General features: G+C 37.3%; 1 protein-coding gene and 1 long non-coding RNA gene across 3 annotated transcripts in view; both read right to left on the bottom strand.

Annotated features, from left to right (window-relative positions):
• PPP1R16B (protein phosphatase 1 regulatory subunit 16B) overlaps positions 1-14,645 on the bottom strand; it is a 68,220-nt gene extending 53,575 nt beyond the window's left edge. For both annotated transcript variants that reach the window (XM_070939974.1, XM_070939975.1), the window contains exon 1: positions 14,399-14,645. In XM_070939974.1, coding sequence (XP_070796075.1) covers positions 14,399-14,645 — 247 coding nt within the window. The remainder of the gene's footprint in view (positions 1-14,398) is intronic.
• A 63-nt stretch (positions 14,646-14,708) lies between these two features.
• The window catches only part of LOC139314618 (uncharacterized), a 42,374-nt gene continuing 39,621 nt past the window's right edge, over positions 14,709-17,461 (bottom strand). The window contains exon 3 of the long non-coding RNA XR_011600197.1: positions 14,709-14,795. This is a non-coding gene — a long non-coding RNA (uncharacterized lncRNA). The remainder of the gene's footprint in view (positions 14,796-17,461) is intronic.

Here is a 17,461-nt window from a genome sequence, read left to right as displayed (position 1 = left end):
ATTTGAGTGGGTGACATCCCATACAAAACAAACATATGAATATGTGCCACTCAGAGGAAGACAGATGCAGTATTTTTAGAAGTTGTCTGCTATGCTGAATTCCAATTACAGAGCAAAATCTAAGCTAGTAATTAGCAAAAGAGTATAGTATCATTTTACGTGTGTTAGCCATATATTTTTAAGCCTTATTTATTGTGTGAGTTTTCTTCTTTCTTGTTGATTTAACAAGATCTCTTTTTTTAAGTTAAAAGCATCTGCAAGAGAAAAGAATGGTACTCTCATTACAATGGCCCCTATGCATCTCTTCTCCATAAATGGTGTTGAAATATCTTAATAGCAATGAGAAGTCTGACCACAGATCCCCAACATCTTAGCCAGCTTGGCCACTAGCAAATGAAATGAGCATTTATTTTATTATTCAAATAAATGGATTTATTTCATAAAAATACTTTTTCAAGTATTACATCATTTTACCCTATGCCAGAAGTCACATCAATATTATTTTCAAATGGGCTGTTGAAACACCTAACCCAAGAGCAGATATTCCAATGCAAGAGAAGTTCACAGAAAACCTTTTTAGTGAATACGTGTCTGCTTAGTAAAATAGAGGCATATGACTGTAACCTTGTCGCTGGTATCCTTATGATTTATATTGACTGTTTCCTAATATGATTTGATTGCTTATTTGTTCCCTATGACTATCATTAAGTGTTGTACCTTATGATTCTTCACGAATGTATCTTTTCTTTTATGTACACTGAGAGCGCATGCACCAAAACAAATTCCTTGTGTGTCCAATCACACTTGGCCAATAAAGAATTCTGTTCTGTTCTGTTCTGTTCTGTTCTGTTCTGTTCTGTTCTGTTCATACTCACACTCACATTTCACTATTATAATTGCATTTATGTTTTTTTTCTTAACTGATAATAAAGAAATAGCAATAGCACTTAGACTTATATAGTGCTCCATAGTGCTTTTCAGCCCTTTCTACGCCGTTCACAGAGTCAGCATATTGCCCCCAACAATCTAGGTCCTCGTTTTACCAACCTTGAAGGATGGAAGGCTAAGTCAACCTTGAGCTGGTCAGGATCGAACTCCTGGCAATCGGTAGAATTAGTCTGCAATACTGCATTCTAATCAGTGGTGGGTTGCTTACGGTTCTGTCCTGTTTTATAGAACCGATAGTAAAACCAGTGGGAGGCCCCACCCACCTGCCATGTCATCATGGGGTGATCTGCGCATGCGCAGAAGCTGTGCATGCATGCATGCTTCCGTTGCAAACCAGTAGTAAAGGTAAGTAGAACCCACCCCTGATTCTAACCCCTGTGCCACCATGGTTATCCGGTGCCTAACTTATTTGGCTTTGCATCTTCTTTCCCCTTAAATAAGGACTACCCTAATCTTTTTAGGCAGGTCTAAAACATCCCCTCGGTTCAAGATCTTCAAAGCCAGATATATGTCAAATAATAATCACTCAATATTACATATTAAAATATCAATTATTCTCAGTAACACCTGCGACACTATCGTCTGTTCTGATATTAACAACTAGAGTACTGGTTCTGCTTTTTCTGTAAGAAATGACCAAGTCAGATGGGAAGGATACAATTGAATATGCATATACGTAGGTGAGACAGAGGCATGCTTCTTGATATTAAACTTTTACTATTAATGTATTTTTTCTAAACCCTGTTTTGTTACAAAATAGAAAGTGACCCACTTGGAATGTTTTCCAGCAACTTCAACAATGCCTATTTTGAAGGTGCAGAAAGGATGCGAGAGAAAACAAAGTGCATCCCACACAGTTTCCCACTCTTCTGAGAAATGACACCTCTTAACATATTGTACACAGCAACCACTAATTAACTGCTTTCATTTGAAATCCATTTTGTTACTATTTTTTTCTTTCTTTCTTTAGTCTAAATAATAAACATCTAGCCAATTGTCCTAAGTCAGTAAGTACAATCTGTTGGCAATAACTAAATGCTCTGTCTGTCTGCAAAATGAAGTCTACTGAGGTCAAGAAAGAACATGGATGTCAATTTGACATGTGACAGCACTTATCATCAGTGTCACTCTCCTTTGACTACATGCATCTACTTTATTTGGATAAAAACTACTATCCATATGTCTTCACACTATGTACTCTGCCTGGAAGCAACTTCCCCCTCTCAGATAGGGCTCTCTCCATTTCCTGAAATCCTAGGTGAAGATACTAGGATTTGGGATGTTGTGCATATGTGTTCTACCTATCATGTGCTCTACCCATAAGCAAAGAAATGTCAGGGAAATCCAGATTCAGGGGTGGGCTGCTGGGGGTTCGCAGGGGTTTGGGAGAACTTCTAGCTAAAATTCTGTGCAGTTCAGAGAATCCCCAAATCTCACTCCTGATTGGCCCTGCCCACCCTGCCCCACCCCTCCCAGGAGTCCCCATGCAGCCCGTTTTGGATTCAAGTAAGTGCAGGGCATGCACGGAAGCTCGGGGAGGGCAAAAAATGGGCCTACCGGAAGTTTGGAAAGACTGGAAACGGGCCTGTTTCTGGCCTCCAGAAGGCCTCCAGAGCCTGGGGAGGCCGTTTTCATCCTCCCGGAGACTTGAGGAAAGCCTCCAGAGTCCGGGGAGGGCAAAAACATCCCCCCCATTGTGGTGCAGGAGGCCGACTAGGCCACACCCACCCAGCAACTGGACAGAGAACCCTTGCTAAAATTTTTGAAGCCCACCCCGTCCAGATTTAATATAAAAATACATAACAGCATGGACATTCCCTTTGATAAACAGTAAAAAAAATATATATGTTCCCTCTGAAGAAATCCATAAATGCCTTTTACTAGAAGCATCATGTTCTGAACTAATCATATGACAATTTTAGGACACATCTGTCTTTCAGGTTGGATTGATGCCCTTATCTGTCTGCTCTTAAAGAAGTATATTCATTTGCAGTAACATTTGGTTATATTGTGATTTTATCAATGGAAAGGAAAGTGTGGGCTGAAGTAGGGTGGAACTCAAAGGCAGTGGAGTCACAGAGTGTTTCATTCTGTTATTGCCAATTTAGTAACAATCAAGTTGATTTAGTATCAATCAAGCTAAAGCTAGATAACCCAATATAACAACAATGCAAAGTTGCAGAGCAAGTTCTTATTCATTTATATTGCTTCCTCTAATGCTCAGACTAGATTGGCAGCTTATAATATTTATTTAACTATTTTATATAAATATTTAAGCTAAGGAACTTCAAAAATTGTATACAATGCAAAAAGCCAGCACAATAAATTATTTTTTTAAAAAAATGTTTCTGACAAATATAAATCTGGGTAGAAACAAATTTGTAGCCTCAATATAAACAAGGGAAAAATTCTTACAATAGAACAGCTAAACCAAACAGAAGCATTTGAACAAAGCATCACGTGTGTGTGTGTGAGTATGTGTGTGTGTGTATACATGCACACATTCTGGGAAGGGAAGAATGTTTTTATGTTCTAAAAATATTCCATTAAGTGTCAGCATCAGTTGCACCTATTTCTACTGGAAGGAACTGAAAATCACAACACATATACACATCTTCAATGGCAGATATTTATGCTTGCCTTTCATTCAAGAAACGATAAGTTATCTAAGAACAGTAGTCTAAAGATATGCAGAGTAACATCCCTCAAAGCTATAGCATACAAAATGATGCAAGGCTTTTAAAACTAGGGAACATTCGCCTCATCTCATCAACTTAAATCACAGTGTAAGATCTCAAATTCAAATTCATATCCATATCTGTAAAGCCTTCCAAACAGGACATTCTCAGTCATTTAGTTGAAAGCCATCAATATTAATCATTTGAGAAAACTAGGTCAAAGGGGATATATTTGACGTTAGCGTCGCCAACGCTGGATAGGTTTGACAGTAGCCAAGAATAATTATATGAAAAAGTTGTAGGTGTGTGTGAAAAAGCATTGCAATAGGAGTCTTTGTAAAGTGTGATTTAGCAAATGCAGGGTAACAAGACTTCATATCCCACTACATATGTCTAGTTGCTTCCCTGTTTTGCTGTTCTTTTTTTATATAATAGCAACTTATAAGCAGCAAAAAAGTCTTCTGTTTTAATGTGAGAAGCAAATCTACTTTGCAATCACTGAAAAAGGTGTCATAATGAAAGAGCAGCCATGTGTGTTATGGAAAACATCGCCTACCTCTTCCTGTGCCATGAGCGGAAAGCACAGAGGCACTTCCTGTGAAACAGGAGAGAGGAAAGGGTGTGTACTAGTCATTACATTCCTAAACTGGGTAATTGCTGCCAAGTGGAAAAACTTTTCAAATTCAACTACTGGATCACAGCCAACTCAAGTAGTTTTGCTGCTGAATTCAATGACAACAACACAATGATAACGAGAATGATGACAATGATGAGGATGAATCTGCTAATCCAATTCATAATTATTGAAGTGTTGCTTCAGAAAGTAAGATGCAATTTACTTTTGTTCTGCTGTCCTTAATAGAAAACAGGATGAACTGAACTACTATTTCATATTTCCAATGGAGAATTCTGTAGTGACGTTGTCACTACATGGGCACATCCATTAAATATTTTTGACAACTGCAAGGAATTGGTTATCTCTGCCTGCTTCTGTATTTTTTTTTTTCCTATTTTCCAATCTAGCCAATAAATCTGAGATTACCTGATGATTTCCAAAAAAAAATAACAACCTTAGTTAACTGTTTTGAATCAGCCAAGTTCAACTACATATTGTACACTGCTTAAAGACAATTATGTTGCAAACATACATATAAAAATATGTTCTAACTTCTAAATACTTGAGAGTGCCACATTTTAATTCATACCTATGAAATGGAAGTTATCATTCTTGCTAGCACATATTAAATGCATCCGATTGGTTATGAAGCTACTACCAATTTTTCCAAGTCCAATCCAATGTTCTGGTGGTTTCTTGGTTCTTTAACCAAGAAAACCTCAGTGCCTTAGATAAGGAAACATCAAAAACTGCCTCTTCTTGGACGAAGATGTATTTTGCATAAAGATGTTCATCCGTGGCTATGTGAAATGGGCAGGAATTCAAAATTGTTCACATATGGCCCTAGTTGCTATAAGCTTCCAGATGCAATCTATGGTCCTGATTTGCATTACCTTATATCATAGGGCTTGGATATTTGGGGTATTGCCTATCTTGTGTGTTTTGTGCCCATCTCCTATGATCTGACCCAGATGGTGTGCTCTGGCTCCCACTGATCAAGTGGGATGTAAGCATTGTGATCTGGTGGGATCCAGAAGTAGACCTCTGCCATAGCATCTGTCCTCCATAGGACCTCTTTGTTTAAGCAAGTTCTATCCATGAATTAGAATGAATAATAGATCGCTATGAGATGTTTCAGTTATTTAATTAATTGTTGCTTTCCCCCAGACTAGTCACTGAACAAGTGACTTGCTTGGTAAATGAGGATTACCTATGCAATTGAGAGCCAGCATAGCATAGTGGTTATTGCACTAAAATAGCAGTGGGCAGACCCAGGATCTAGTCTTCCCTTAGCTACAGAAGCCAGCAGAGTAGCCTCTGTTCCACTCTCTCTCAGCCCGAATAAGTGTAAAGCTCTATAACAAATTAACTGAAGAACAAGCCTCACTGTTGTTTCAGGTATTGATTGCTTTTGTGTAAGAATATTCTCCATATCAGTCCCTCAGTGCCTGCTTAAATAACCATGTCTTTACTAATCTTCTAAAGAATAGCAAAAGGATGTGTACCTCATTTCTGGAAGGAGTCACAAACCATTGGTTTGCTTTATTAGGCAGGTCATTAGTGCAGAATGATTGCTGATGTTTGTATCTAGAATCTTTGCTCTTGCAAATAGCCTCTACATCTCCTTGATCGCACAAAGCATTTGTTTTGAAAGTAGACTGTTTTATTGCCTGAAATCTTGAAGAATTTGTTGAATTTCAATGGTATAAACTGAACAGATATACAGTGACATCATTTATGTGTTCTGGGGCAGCTACCAAGGGATCATTTAAAAAGGTTCACCTGCACTATGCAGTGATTTGCCTGGAACTGCATTGCAATTATCCATTTTGGGTGGAAAATTCTTTCCATGGATCACATCTTTCTCCATGACAAAAAATACAAGCATAGAAAAGTACTTCATGCAGTCACATCAGCATATAATCCTGAACCAAATACAGAGACAACCATACTTAACCTAGACCCATTAAACCTATAGAACATAACTGACAAGTTCCAGTCTACTGTAAATATGCATATTAACATATGCACCAATAATTACACTCTTAAATGTACTGCAAATCTCAAAAAATATTTTATGGCTTGGTTTACATGACACATCTAGCAATAAGGATAGCCTTATTCTTTTAGCACCTGACAAACAGCCCTACAACTTCCCCATGCATGAGGGCCTCATCATGGCTAAATCCAGATTTAAGCTTATTCATTGAATCACATACGAATATGCAATATTTCAGCTCAAACAATTGTATAAGGCTGCAGAGAAAAGAGAGTTCCAGATCCACTTTTGAAAGGTACAGAAATTGCTCAGAATAGTTGGAAATCTTAAATAGCGATGGTGTAGTTAACATGCAGGTGGTTGGGAAACTAGGATTGTGCACAAGTTTGATAATAAAACTAACATTTTACATAAGTATGACAGTTCTAAGAATGCAAAATAGAATGTATGAAAATTACTATCCTGCTCTAATGCTACTGACCATTTTTAGATTTGATTTGCATCTGACAGCAGGAGAATTTAGTCACAAAGCCTCTTTTTAGAGACCAGGCCCAATGTCAGGGAGAACACAGAATCCCTCTGAAGACATGGAATTTTCCATACTAAGTCAAAATATAAGTAATTTTTAACTATCAGAGGCTATTCCTCCTGGATTGTGTTTTGGGGGGGGCACTATCACTCTTTAGATTACAGGGATATTTGAAATCAGACCACACATATATTAACAAAAGCCTGTCATAAAAAACCAGAAAAAAATGATAAAAGGTCTGATAATTTCATTTTCTGTAAATAAACTTATTCTGAAGGGAAGCTGAAATCTTTATCAATTTTCCCATATCTAACACTCCCCGATTTCTAGTGCAGTACCAATAGATATGAGACTGGTTGGGGAAAGATGATCTGTATTTTAATAAACTTAGAACATTGGCGTTAGAGAAGCCATAAGTAATATTGGCTAAATCACTGTGGTGCCATAATGATGAAGCATTGTCTGTGTGGGCGATAAATAATATATTTTATCTATATACACACAGATGCGAGGGATCTTCAATTATACAAGAGAAAGAGCAGACAGACTGAAACTGTTTGGTGATCCTGGAAGGGAAGGAAACAGAAAAAAACAATTATCACCCCAATGTCTTTGTTTTCTAATTTGCACTTACATTTATTTAAAAGCCAAAGTTATTATATACAATTAAAACTTTTTCACTGTGATGGCAATAAAATACTGCAGTGTTTTGTTCAGCATCATTGATGTTATCTAGCCAGAAATGCATTTTGACATGGTAGTTATATTGCATTTTAGCATTTTCTTCATTAAAAATATGAATAGGCAAATCTTTAGGGACAAGTGTAAAGTTAAAAACTATTTGTGGATGTTTTCAGAAAGTGCTGTAGTGATGGTTTTTCTATTTATAAAATGTCTGCCATAGTAGCTGGGGTACTACTACTACTCTTGGTGAACATTAGATAGCAGTGAAGAATTAGAATTTTTGCTGCCATCTTGTGATCTTCTGGATTTTTGCATCATCACATCTGGTTTTTTGAAACACTCTTTCTTTAGGTTAAAAAAGTTTGATTTCTTACTTAAGTTTCAGATAAAACCTCTACTGTGCATGACACTGACATGATAGCAGTGTTCCAATATCTAACCATTGTCAAAAGAAGAAAGAGTCAACCTATTCTAAAAAGCACCTGAAGGCAGGACAAGAAGCAATGGATGGAAACTAATCAAGGAGAGAAGCAACTTAGAACTAAGGAGGAATTTCCTGACAGTTAGAACAGTTAATCAGTGGAACAACTTGCCTCCTGAAGTTCTGGATGCTCCAACACTGGAAGGTTTTAAGAAGATATTGGATAACCATTTGTCTGAAATAGTATATAGGGTTTCGTGCTTGAGCATGGGGTTGGACTAGAAGACCTCCAAGGCCCCTTCCAATTCTGTTATTCTGTACTAACTTTGTATCACAATGTTATTAAGTATATAACCTTGCAATTCTATAAGCCTTTAATCAATCAGTAAACTAGACCTTGAATTGCAGGTTGAAAAGTTAATGAAATTTGTTAAGATGAGTTTGAAAGGTGTATAGCTATCCTCATGTAATAACAACTCCTCACCTACCAAACTACTGAAAAAATAACTAGGTGGCTTTTCCCCCTTTGACTTTTAAAACTAGTCAAAGTTTTGCATTTCAGGTTAAAATATACTTAAAATATCTACTGTCGTCATTGGCACTTGAAAACAATCTCAATATATGTTTTATATACTTTTAATATGGAATTGCCATGATCCCAATCAAATTCAGATTCAATCATTTCTAAAAACTACTTTGGCTCGAATATAGCAACAAATATCCTGCATTCCAATTTCCCACCTGATTTACTCTGTCAGTACAATATTGAAAATCCTATGAATGCCATGCAGCTATTGCTTAATAGGCTGCAAGTCACCCTACACTTAAGAAAATATGCCTTCCCTGAAGTGGCCCGTACAATCAGTTTAAATGATCAGAAGATTGATTAAATATTATTTAGCCAGTTCACAATTCTCTCCATCTGCTTTCAGCTGCCAAAATCAATGACAGAATAATGTGTCCTCAGATTTCCCTGTTGAGATCTGGCAACACAGAGTTTGCAAAACAGATGGCTACTTTAAAACAACCTGCCAGCTTGTAAAGGCAGTCCAATGCACTTCATTCAGATAAACTGGTTAATACAAGTGCTGCAACAAATATTTGCCGCCTTTAACTCAAAGCTAGACAACCTGTGACCTTAGTGATGTTGCAAGGTCGTTGTTTTTTTGTTTTTAAAAAGTTTTTTATTAATTAATAAAAAACGTGATGTTGCAAGGTTGTTGGTTGGAATTTAATATCTGTACACCAGGGGTGAAATTCAAAATTTTTCCCTACCAGTTCTGTGGGCGTGGCTTGGTGGGCATGGCAGGGGAAGGATATTGCAAAATCTCCATTCCCACCCCACTCTGGGGTCAGCCAGAGGTGGTATTTGCTGGTTCTCCAAACTACTCAAAATTTCTGCTACCGGTTCTCCAGAACCTGTTAGAACCTGCTGGATTTCACCCCTGCTGTACATTTATGCCACTGTATGTACTTATGCATTTATGTATTGTTGAGCTGTGAATTATTATAGTGATTTATTGTAATATCTTTCTTTTTAATTTAATGTATCATTGGTGTACTCCCCTCCTTGTGGACTATGACACTGCATAAATAAAGTAAATAAATATTAGTCTTACAGTATAGATAGACATACTGTAAAGCTAAATGCATTCTTAAAATCTTTTTTTGTTATTGTTTTTGCAGGATCCTTTGTCCCTTCAAATTATATAACTGACATTTGGTAATGCAATTTGATAATGCAGCTAATTTTCAATGGGATTGTTAGCCAGCAGAAAGTGGCAGTACATGTTCCATTAACACATGTAAAGAAACAAGATAAAACAAAAATAAATATTCCACCCACAAAAAAATGGGTACCAGGAAGGGAAGAAAAAAACTTTCCTCAGTGTGTGACATACTTCTGCTCCTATAAACTCCTCACCGTGCTGTCTACTTAGTCCTTAACCATCCAAATTTGTCTGTAGTATTTTGATCAGCTGATGTAAACAAATCTTCCCAAACTGTGTCCTGATATGAGGGATTTTGAATCCTGTTCTTTTTTATATTGGCTAGGAATGTTGTGATTTAAAGTCCAACATATGTGGCAGAATCAGGGACAGTCTGGTGAAGACTTCCACATCAAAGTTTCATGCAAATATTAGAAATCTTAATATGGTATTCCATTTCTGCGAGGGTTTGGGTTTGGGTTCCATGAAATCATAGCAAGGAAGAGACTTCATACAATATCTAGTTTAATCTTCTACTCTGAGGAAGAATCCACTAAACCCTCTCTGACTGATAGCATGTACCACCCACGCTCCTCCATTTGAAGATTTTCATTGAGGAGGAATCCATCATTGTTCTAGGTAGTCTGCTCAACTATCAGGAAATTCTCCCGAATATTCAGCCAGAATATTCTTTCATTTCAACATATTCATATTTGTTCTGCTCTTGATATCAGTGGAGAGAAGTCTTGTCCCCTCTTGCACATGAGAGCTTATACGCAAATATTTGTAGACCTCTACCACATCGCCTGTTAGTTTTCCCTTTGTCAATTTAAACATGTCGAGCTTCTACACAGAGCTTGGTTTCCAGACCTCATATGATCCTAGCAATTCTCCTCTAAACCCCCTTAAAATATTCCATGTTTCTTCTAAATTAAAATTTTAGAACTTCACACTCCAAAAGAAGCACAGGATACAGTGGAATATTATCCCCTGATCAGAGGTGGGTTTCAGCAGGTTCTGACCAGTTCTGGAGAACCGGTAGCAGATATTTTGAGTAGTTTGGAGAACCGGTAGTAAAAATTCTTATGGCCCCGCCCCCATCTATTCTCTGCCTCCCAAGTCCCAGCTGATTGGGATGAAATGGGAAATTTGCAGTAACCTTTCCCTGGATTGGGAAGGGAATGGAGATTTTACAGTATCCTTCCCCTGCCACGCCCACCAAGCCATGCCATGCCCACCAAGCCACACCCACAGAACCGGTAGTAAAAAATTTTGAAAACCACCACTGCCTCGATGCAATTTGGACACATTTATTATTTGATGTTGTTACCTAGTCTGGTAATGAAAAGTCTGCAAGAAAACAACCAAGTTCAGAGAGCACCAAGGACTCCACATTTCAACCCTGAGCTACAAATATTCTCTCCTTTGCAGCCCAAGACTGCATTGACTCTTTTAGCTTCTTATCTCATCACTTGCTAATATTCTTCTGGTGCTCCATTTGTACTCCTAGCTCCTTTCCACATGTACTCTGCCAAACCAGATCTACAAATTGACATTTGTGGATTGGATTTTTCTATGCACTTCTCATAGGTAAATACCACTATGTTTGGTCTAATGTTCAAGCCTTTCAAACTAATTTAGAATTGTGACTTTTGTTCATTAGTGTACAAACCAACCTCCTAGTTTGGTGTAAACCGTAGCTCAGTGATCTACCTCTCCAGAAGGATTCACATCCTAACACGTTGTTAAATATTGAGAAGGACCTTAATAACCATTCAGCCCTATCCAACAAAATGTTGAAAGGATCTGCACTTAGGAAAAAGCAGATGCGCAAATACAAGATAGGCAGTACTGGCTACGCAAAAAGCATGGAAGGAGAGGGATGAACAGGAAGGAGAAAAAAAGGACAGAGAACTGAACTTAATAACAAGAATCTACATTACCTATATATCAAAAAGCAAATAACATTCCAGACAAGCCTTGGTTATTCTGCTATGGTACCATCTTGATTTTTTGGACAACTCCCTGTGGCACTCCTATTATTTATTTAGAGTATTTACACTATGTGGTGCTTATAGTTCTGCCTTCATATCAAGTACAAATGGACTGTAGAATTTTTTTGCTTCCATCTAGTTAGTCACGCTGAGACTTATATCTCTAAGCAAGACAAAAGTAATCAGATTTTACTTGCAACTTCACTCAAGTTGTATTGTTATTTATAAATATAAAGCTTTTGGGGCAGATCTCCAGAGTTACCTCTGTGAAAATAATTACACTGTGGATATATACTGCCTGACACGATCATTCAAATTCTTTATTATTCTCTGGATTTTGCTTCCTTTCCTCATGCCTACCTATCAATCCTAGTATAGACTGACAGATTTTAAAGTAGGAATTATTTTTTGTTTTGTTTTCCCTCCAGAGCCTAGTATGTGAGAGCTAACCCTATGGCTGATATGAGACAAACAAGCAGCAACACTTGAAACAAGGTATGTTAAGACTCTGGTAGGTTTTCTTTTCCCCTTGCTTTCTTTGTTAAATCTAAGTGAGAGGATGAATAGCAAATATCACACATCTTTTCTCCTTTGCCTTGAGAAAAAAAAATGGTATGAAACACTTCAAAGTTAATATTCTTACATATTCATGCAGTTTTAGATGCAGTTTACAAAACCATTTTTCCCCAGGGATGTCCAGACAGCATGGAGAAAAAAAAATTAAGACGTCTCTGCCTTTTTTATCTGCATCACAGGCAGAAGTTCGATTGCATCAACATGGCCACCAAGATATATTCTGGAAATTCCAAATCCCATAATTCCCAACTAGCATCCTGTCTAAGAACTCTGGGATTGTAGTAAAACACATCTGGAAGTCAACACATTGGGGAAAACTACCTCTTAGCTCCTCTTGCCCCCTCACTACCTAGCCTATAACAAGATCCACACGTTATATCAAGCCAAAATGTGGTTTCTTTGATTTTGATTTAAGAATTCCATTTTGGGGGGAGATAGTTTCTTCACTAATTAAACCCTTATTATAAGCCCTATCTATGCACACTTAAATGAGAGGAACTAGTTTCAGTTGGGCCTTTTCTGGATACATACTGGAGAATTATAGAAAACTAGAAGAATTAAAATTGAATAGATAGCAATAGGACTTGTGTATATCACATTTTTATGGAAGTTTATGGAAGTTGAATATACATTCAAGGTCAGCCCTACTAGAGCCCAGGGGAAGCAACTGTCTTGGAAGAGAAGTGGCAGTAGGAGCCAAATTCTCATCTACTTTACATATCATCACGTCAATGAAATCTAGCTGAGCAAGGATGGGATCATGCTAGGTAGAGAAGAGATAAACAGCTTCTTCGTATGCACTGCATTGCAATAAAAATGTCACCAGCTTTGTTTTAAAGAAGAGCAAGGCAAGATACACAGCTGAAAAACCAATCATCAAAGGAATGTCAAGTTATGCCTTGAGGCAACCGTTTTTACACTGCACCCTATATATCAAGTTCTGAAACTATAGCAGATAACATCAATAATTTCATAATGTAATGGTATAAATTAATCTCTTTCAAATCCTTCAAATATATCTTAGCATTCTTAAATGTATTCTGGGTAAATACAACACATATTTTCCCCCTTAATTTTTTTGTTACGCGATATTTTACAAATCATTCTGAATAAAATAAAATCCCAAATATACACAAACATTATCCAAATAATATTTTCTACTTCCTTATTATATTTACTACATCATTGTATTTACTACTGTATATCAACATATATCATTTTTGTAGTTATTCATTTGCTGAGTCATGTCCGACTCTTCGCGACCCCATAATATGTCAGGTCCCTCTGTCCTCCATTTTTTCTCCCCCAGTCTTCCCAGTCTCATGTCCACTGTATCAATGACATTATTGACATATACCAAATATTTTTCCAAACCAGCAATCTTTACTACCTGAGTTCATATTATCCTTGACATTATCCTAATTCAATGATTTATGCCTAATGTTAGAAGCAGGTATAGGAAGTGTCTGGAATAATCTTAAAATTTAACTGCACCTTGACAATTTATTATATAGTTCAGAAACGAGTATATGGCATTTTCTTTTAAGTCACATTAAAATGCTTCTAATGGACCCAGGACTAATTTCTGTACTACATTTGGACTAAATATAAAAATCAATGTAAGAAAATAATTTCATCAAACTACTTTGCATGCTAGACAAAAATATCTATCATAACTAAAAACTTTTGGAGGCCAAATTAAGCAATTCTATCGTTGCTCACACAATATCATTTATTGTGGCCTGGTTTTCAGATATTAACTAACTGACCTCCTACACTGTGTGAACACAGCCACATTAAATTCTTATGCAAAATATATCTATCAGGAAGAAAGACAATGTGAAGATTGTACAGAAAAAAATATGCTGCTTTCATTAGCGAATCTAATACGACCTAACTAAAGTATGTCTTTAGGGAAATGTCTACAAAACAGTTCAAGATCAAATGGTGCCAACCTTGAAACAAACTGCCCCAAATTTACTGGAAGTAATCTGGGCTAGAAAACAAAACAGTCTAGACCAGGTATATAAGTAATAATCAGGAAAAGATAAAATGTGGGCAACACAATTTCTAAACATAGAAGATCAAAGGATTCCTTCTCAAGCAGCTGTTCACCTGGCTTGTGTGTAGACTACCACAATGTAATATCTTATTTGGTGGAACACTATTTGGTGCTTTAAAATGTCTTCAGACAAACTTAAGATTTACAAAATTCATGTGATTTTCACTTTTAGGATTTCTTACCTTCCTCAATATCATTCCTTAACGAAGCTTCCAGCAATGCAACACTGGCCTCAAAAGACACCTTCTTGGAGCAGACAACGTTCCTCTTTTTCTCGTGCTTCCGCTTCTTGTGCTGCATCTCCTTCTCATACTGAGCCCATTTCTTCAACTGCTGAGCCCTGCGTTTCTGAGCAGTTCGGAGTCGCTCTAGGGTAGGTACCTTATCCAGAAGATGGAGCTCTGTCAGCAAGTCCATATGGGTGTCCATTTCTTCGACAAATTGGTTGATGGGCCCAGCCACACAGCTGCTGAACCTGTAGCCCTGTCTAGGCGACTATGTGACAATTATCTGGCATTAAGAGAACATTCTGAGTCATGAGTGGTACTTCTCAGAGTTTGAGGAACACATGGTGGAATCCTGAAAAAAAGATAAAGAGGGCCAAAAGTGACTATATATTGCGTCCTAGATTTAAAAAACAAACAAACAGGACAAGGGAAAAGATTCAAAATAATATTATACAGGTAAAATAATACAGCATACAGGTAGTCCTTGATTTAAAACCATTCATTTAGTCACCATTCCAAGTTTTACAATGGCACTGGAAAAAAGTGATTTATGACCATTTTTCAGAGTTATGACCATGGCAGCATCCCCATGGTCATGTGATCAAAGTTAGGATATTTGGCAACTGGCATGTATCTATGATGGTTGCAGCGTCCCCAGATCATGTGATCCCCTTTTGTGATCTTCTGACAAAGTCAACAGGGAAGTCAGATTCACTTAACAACTGTGTTACTAATTTAACAACTGTTGGCTTAACAATTGCACTGGTTCACTTAACTGTGTCAAGAAAGGTAGCAAAATGAGGCAAAACTCACTTAACAACGGTCTTGCTTAGCAGTAGAAATGTTGGGTTGTAAGTCAAGGACTACCTGTACTATCATATTATAGAAAGCAATAAATTTATAATTCTTATAAAACAAATTAAAATTAAGAAGAGCCTTTTCTCAAAAAGGTTGTCCAATAGCAGATATCTGGTAGGTCTTTAAATTCTAGCTAGATGTAAACTAAGGAAAGCTTAATTTTAAAAGATTTTGTATGTGCTGTGTTACCTTATGCTAAGAATCTCAGAAATAATGTTGAACATTTGCTTTATTATATTCATAGGCTAATCATGCCAAAATCATAGTCCATAATGAACGTAAACATAAAAACCATGATTATTATTTTAGGCATTAAAATCTAGATCAGAGATCACTGCAAATAGGCTTATCAACATGACTGGAAGAGACAGGATAATATAAAAATTAAGTAGTTCTGAATGGGGATATTGATAAGATTATAAACATTCATTATTACTATGTATATTGTAAAATATTTAGGCATATGATTTATTTCTGCAATACTTTAAGCTGTTTTAACCTGTGGATAGAAGTTCTGATATAACTATTTTTACTATCTAAGGCAAGGGTGTCAAACTCAAGGCCTAGGGGCTGGATCCAGCCCGCAGGGTGCTTAGATCTGGCCCATCGGCCCACCCTGGAAACAGCAAAGGACCAGCATGCGGTGCCTCTGCCAGTGAAAAGGGAGCTTGGGAGGGCTGCGTGCGACCCTCCTGGATCCATTTTGGGTGATGACGACCTCCTGCAACCCTCTGCCAGCAAAAATGGAACTTGAGGAGGCCGCACACGGTCCTCCCGAGCTCCCTTTTCACTGGTAGAGGGCTGCAGGCAGCCATTGCGGCCCAAAACGGAGCCTTGATGAGTGACATCAAGCTGGCCACGACAACCCTGGCCATGCACCTCCAGTCCCCCGAGGTCAAGTACAAGCCTGATGCGGCATTCAATGAAATTGAGTTTGACATCCCTGATCTAAGGAGGCTTCATTGTAAAAAATAACTATAAATAGCTAATCTGCAGTCCAAGTGACAAAGAAAAGATTTCTGTTGGTCAATGATGTAGCTCTCCAGTTTGAATGAGTGACCTTATGCAAATTAATTGAAGTCAGAGGCAGCTTCCCTGAAGAAGCAACTGAGGTCCAAATCTATAGATACAGATATAGATAGGGTTAGGGTTAGGGTTAGGGTTAGGGTTAGGGTTAGGGTTAGGGTTAGGGTTAGTCCAAAATTTCTGTTGTTAAGTGAATTTTGCCCCATTTTACAGTGATTAAGTGAATCACTGTAACTGATAAGTTAATAACCTGGTTGTTAAGTGAATCTGGGCTTTCCCATTGATTTTATGAGAAGGTCGCAAAAGATGATCACATGATCCCGGTCATAAATATGAACCAGTTGACAAGCATCTGAATTTTGATCACATGATCATGGTGGATGCTGCAAAGGTTGCAACTGTGAAAAACGGTCGTAAGTCCCTTTTTTCAGTGCTATTGTAACTTTGAATGGTCACTAGACAAACGGTTGTAAGTTGAGGACTATCTGTACCGCCTTGCTGACTAATAAGGGGGCATTCTGTGTCTCCCATAGTTTTAGGAATGCTTTTGTGTTTCTCCTATTACATTTTTAATTTTATGCTATCCTTTTCTTTTTTTCTTTTTTTTTTTATTGAAAAAGTTTTTCAAATACAGATTTTTCCCCCTTTTCCCCCCCCTCCTCCCTAACCCCCCCTCACCCCCCTTCCCCTTTGACTTCTTCATAATAAAACCCAAATTCATAACAGATTATATCATGCTTGACTATCCACTTACTCCATCTCCATATACTGACCCTTTCTTTCTAATAAAATTATCATACCCCCCTTATACTATGCTATAATATGCATTTCAAAGTGACATTCTATTATAACAATGTCTAATAACTCCTGATTTAACATAATAATATTATTATATCTCCCAATTTAACAATTTTTGCTCGTGATCTACCCTTTTACTACCCCCCATACGACATGACATTTCATAGCATACTTCCATTCTAAGACTATTCAATAAATCCTAATTTAACACTTATTCAGTTCAGCTACCCATTTCCTTCCCCCCCTTCATTACATATATTCACATCTAAACATAATATCCCTTTTCTTTAAACTAAACAATCCATAACCTAACCTATCTCCACCCACTTTCCTACA

The sequence above is a fragment of the Pituophis catenifer genome, unplaced genomic scaffold (genome assembly GCF_029215685.1).
Source record: "Pituophis catenifer annectens isolate HBS135680 unplaced genomic scaffold, rPitCat1.0.hap2 SCAF_3, whole genome shotgun sequence".
NCBI classification, from domain to species: Eukaryota; Metazoa; Chordata; class Lepidosauria; order Squamata; family Colubridae; genus Pituophis; species Pituophis catenifer.
This window is presented reverse-complemented; position numbering and strand designations above follow the sequence as displayed.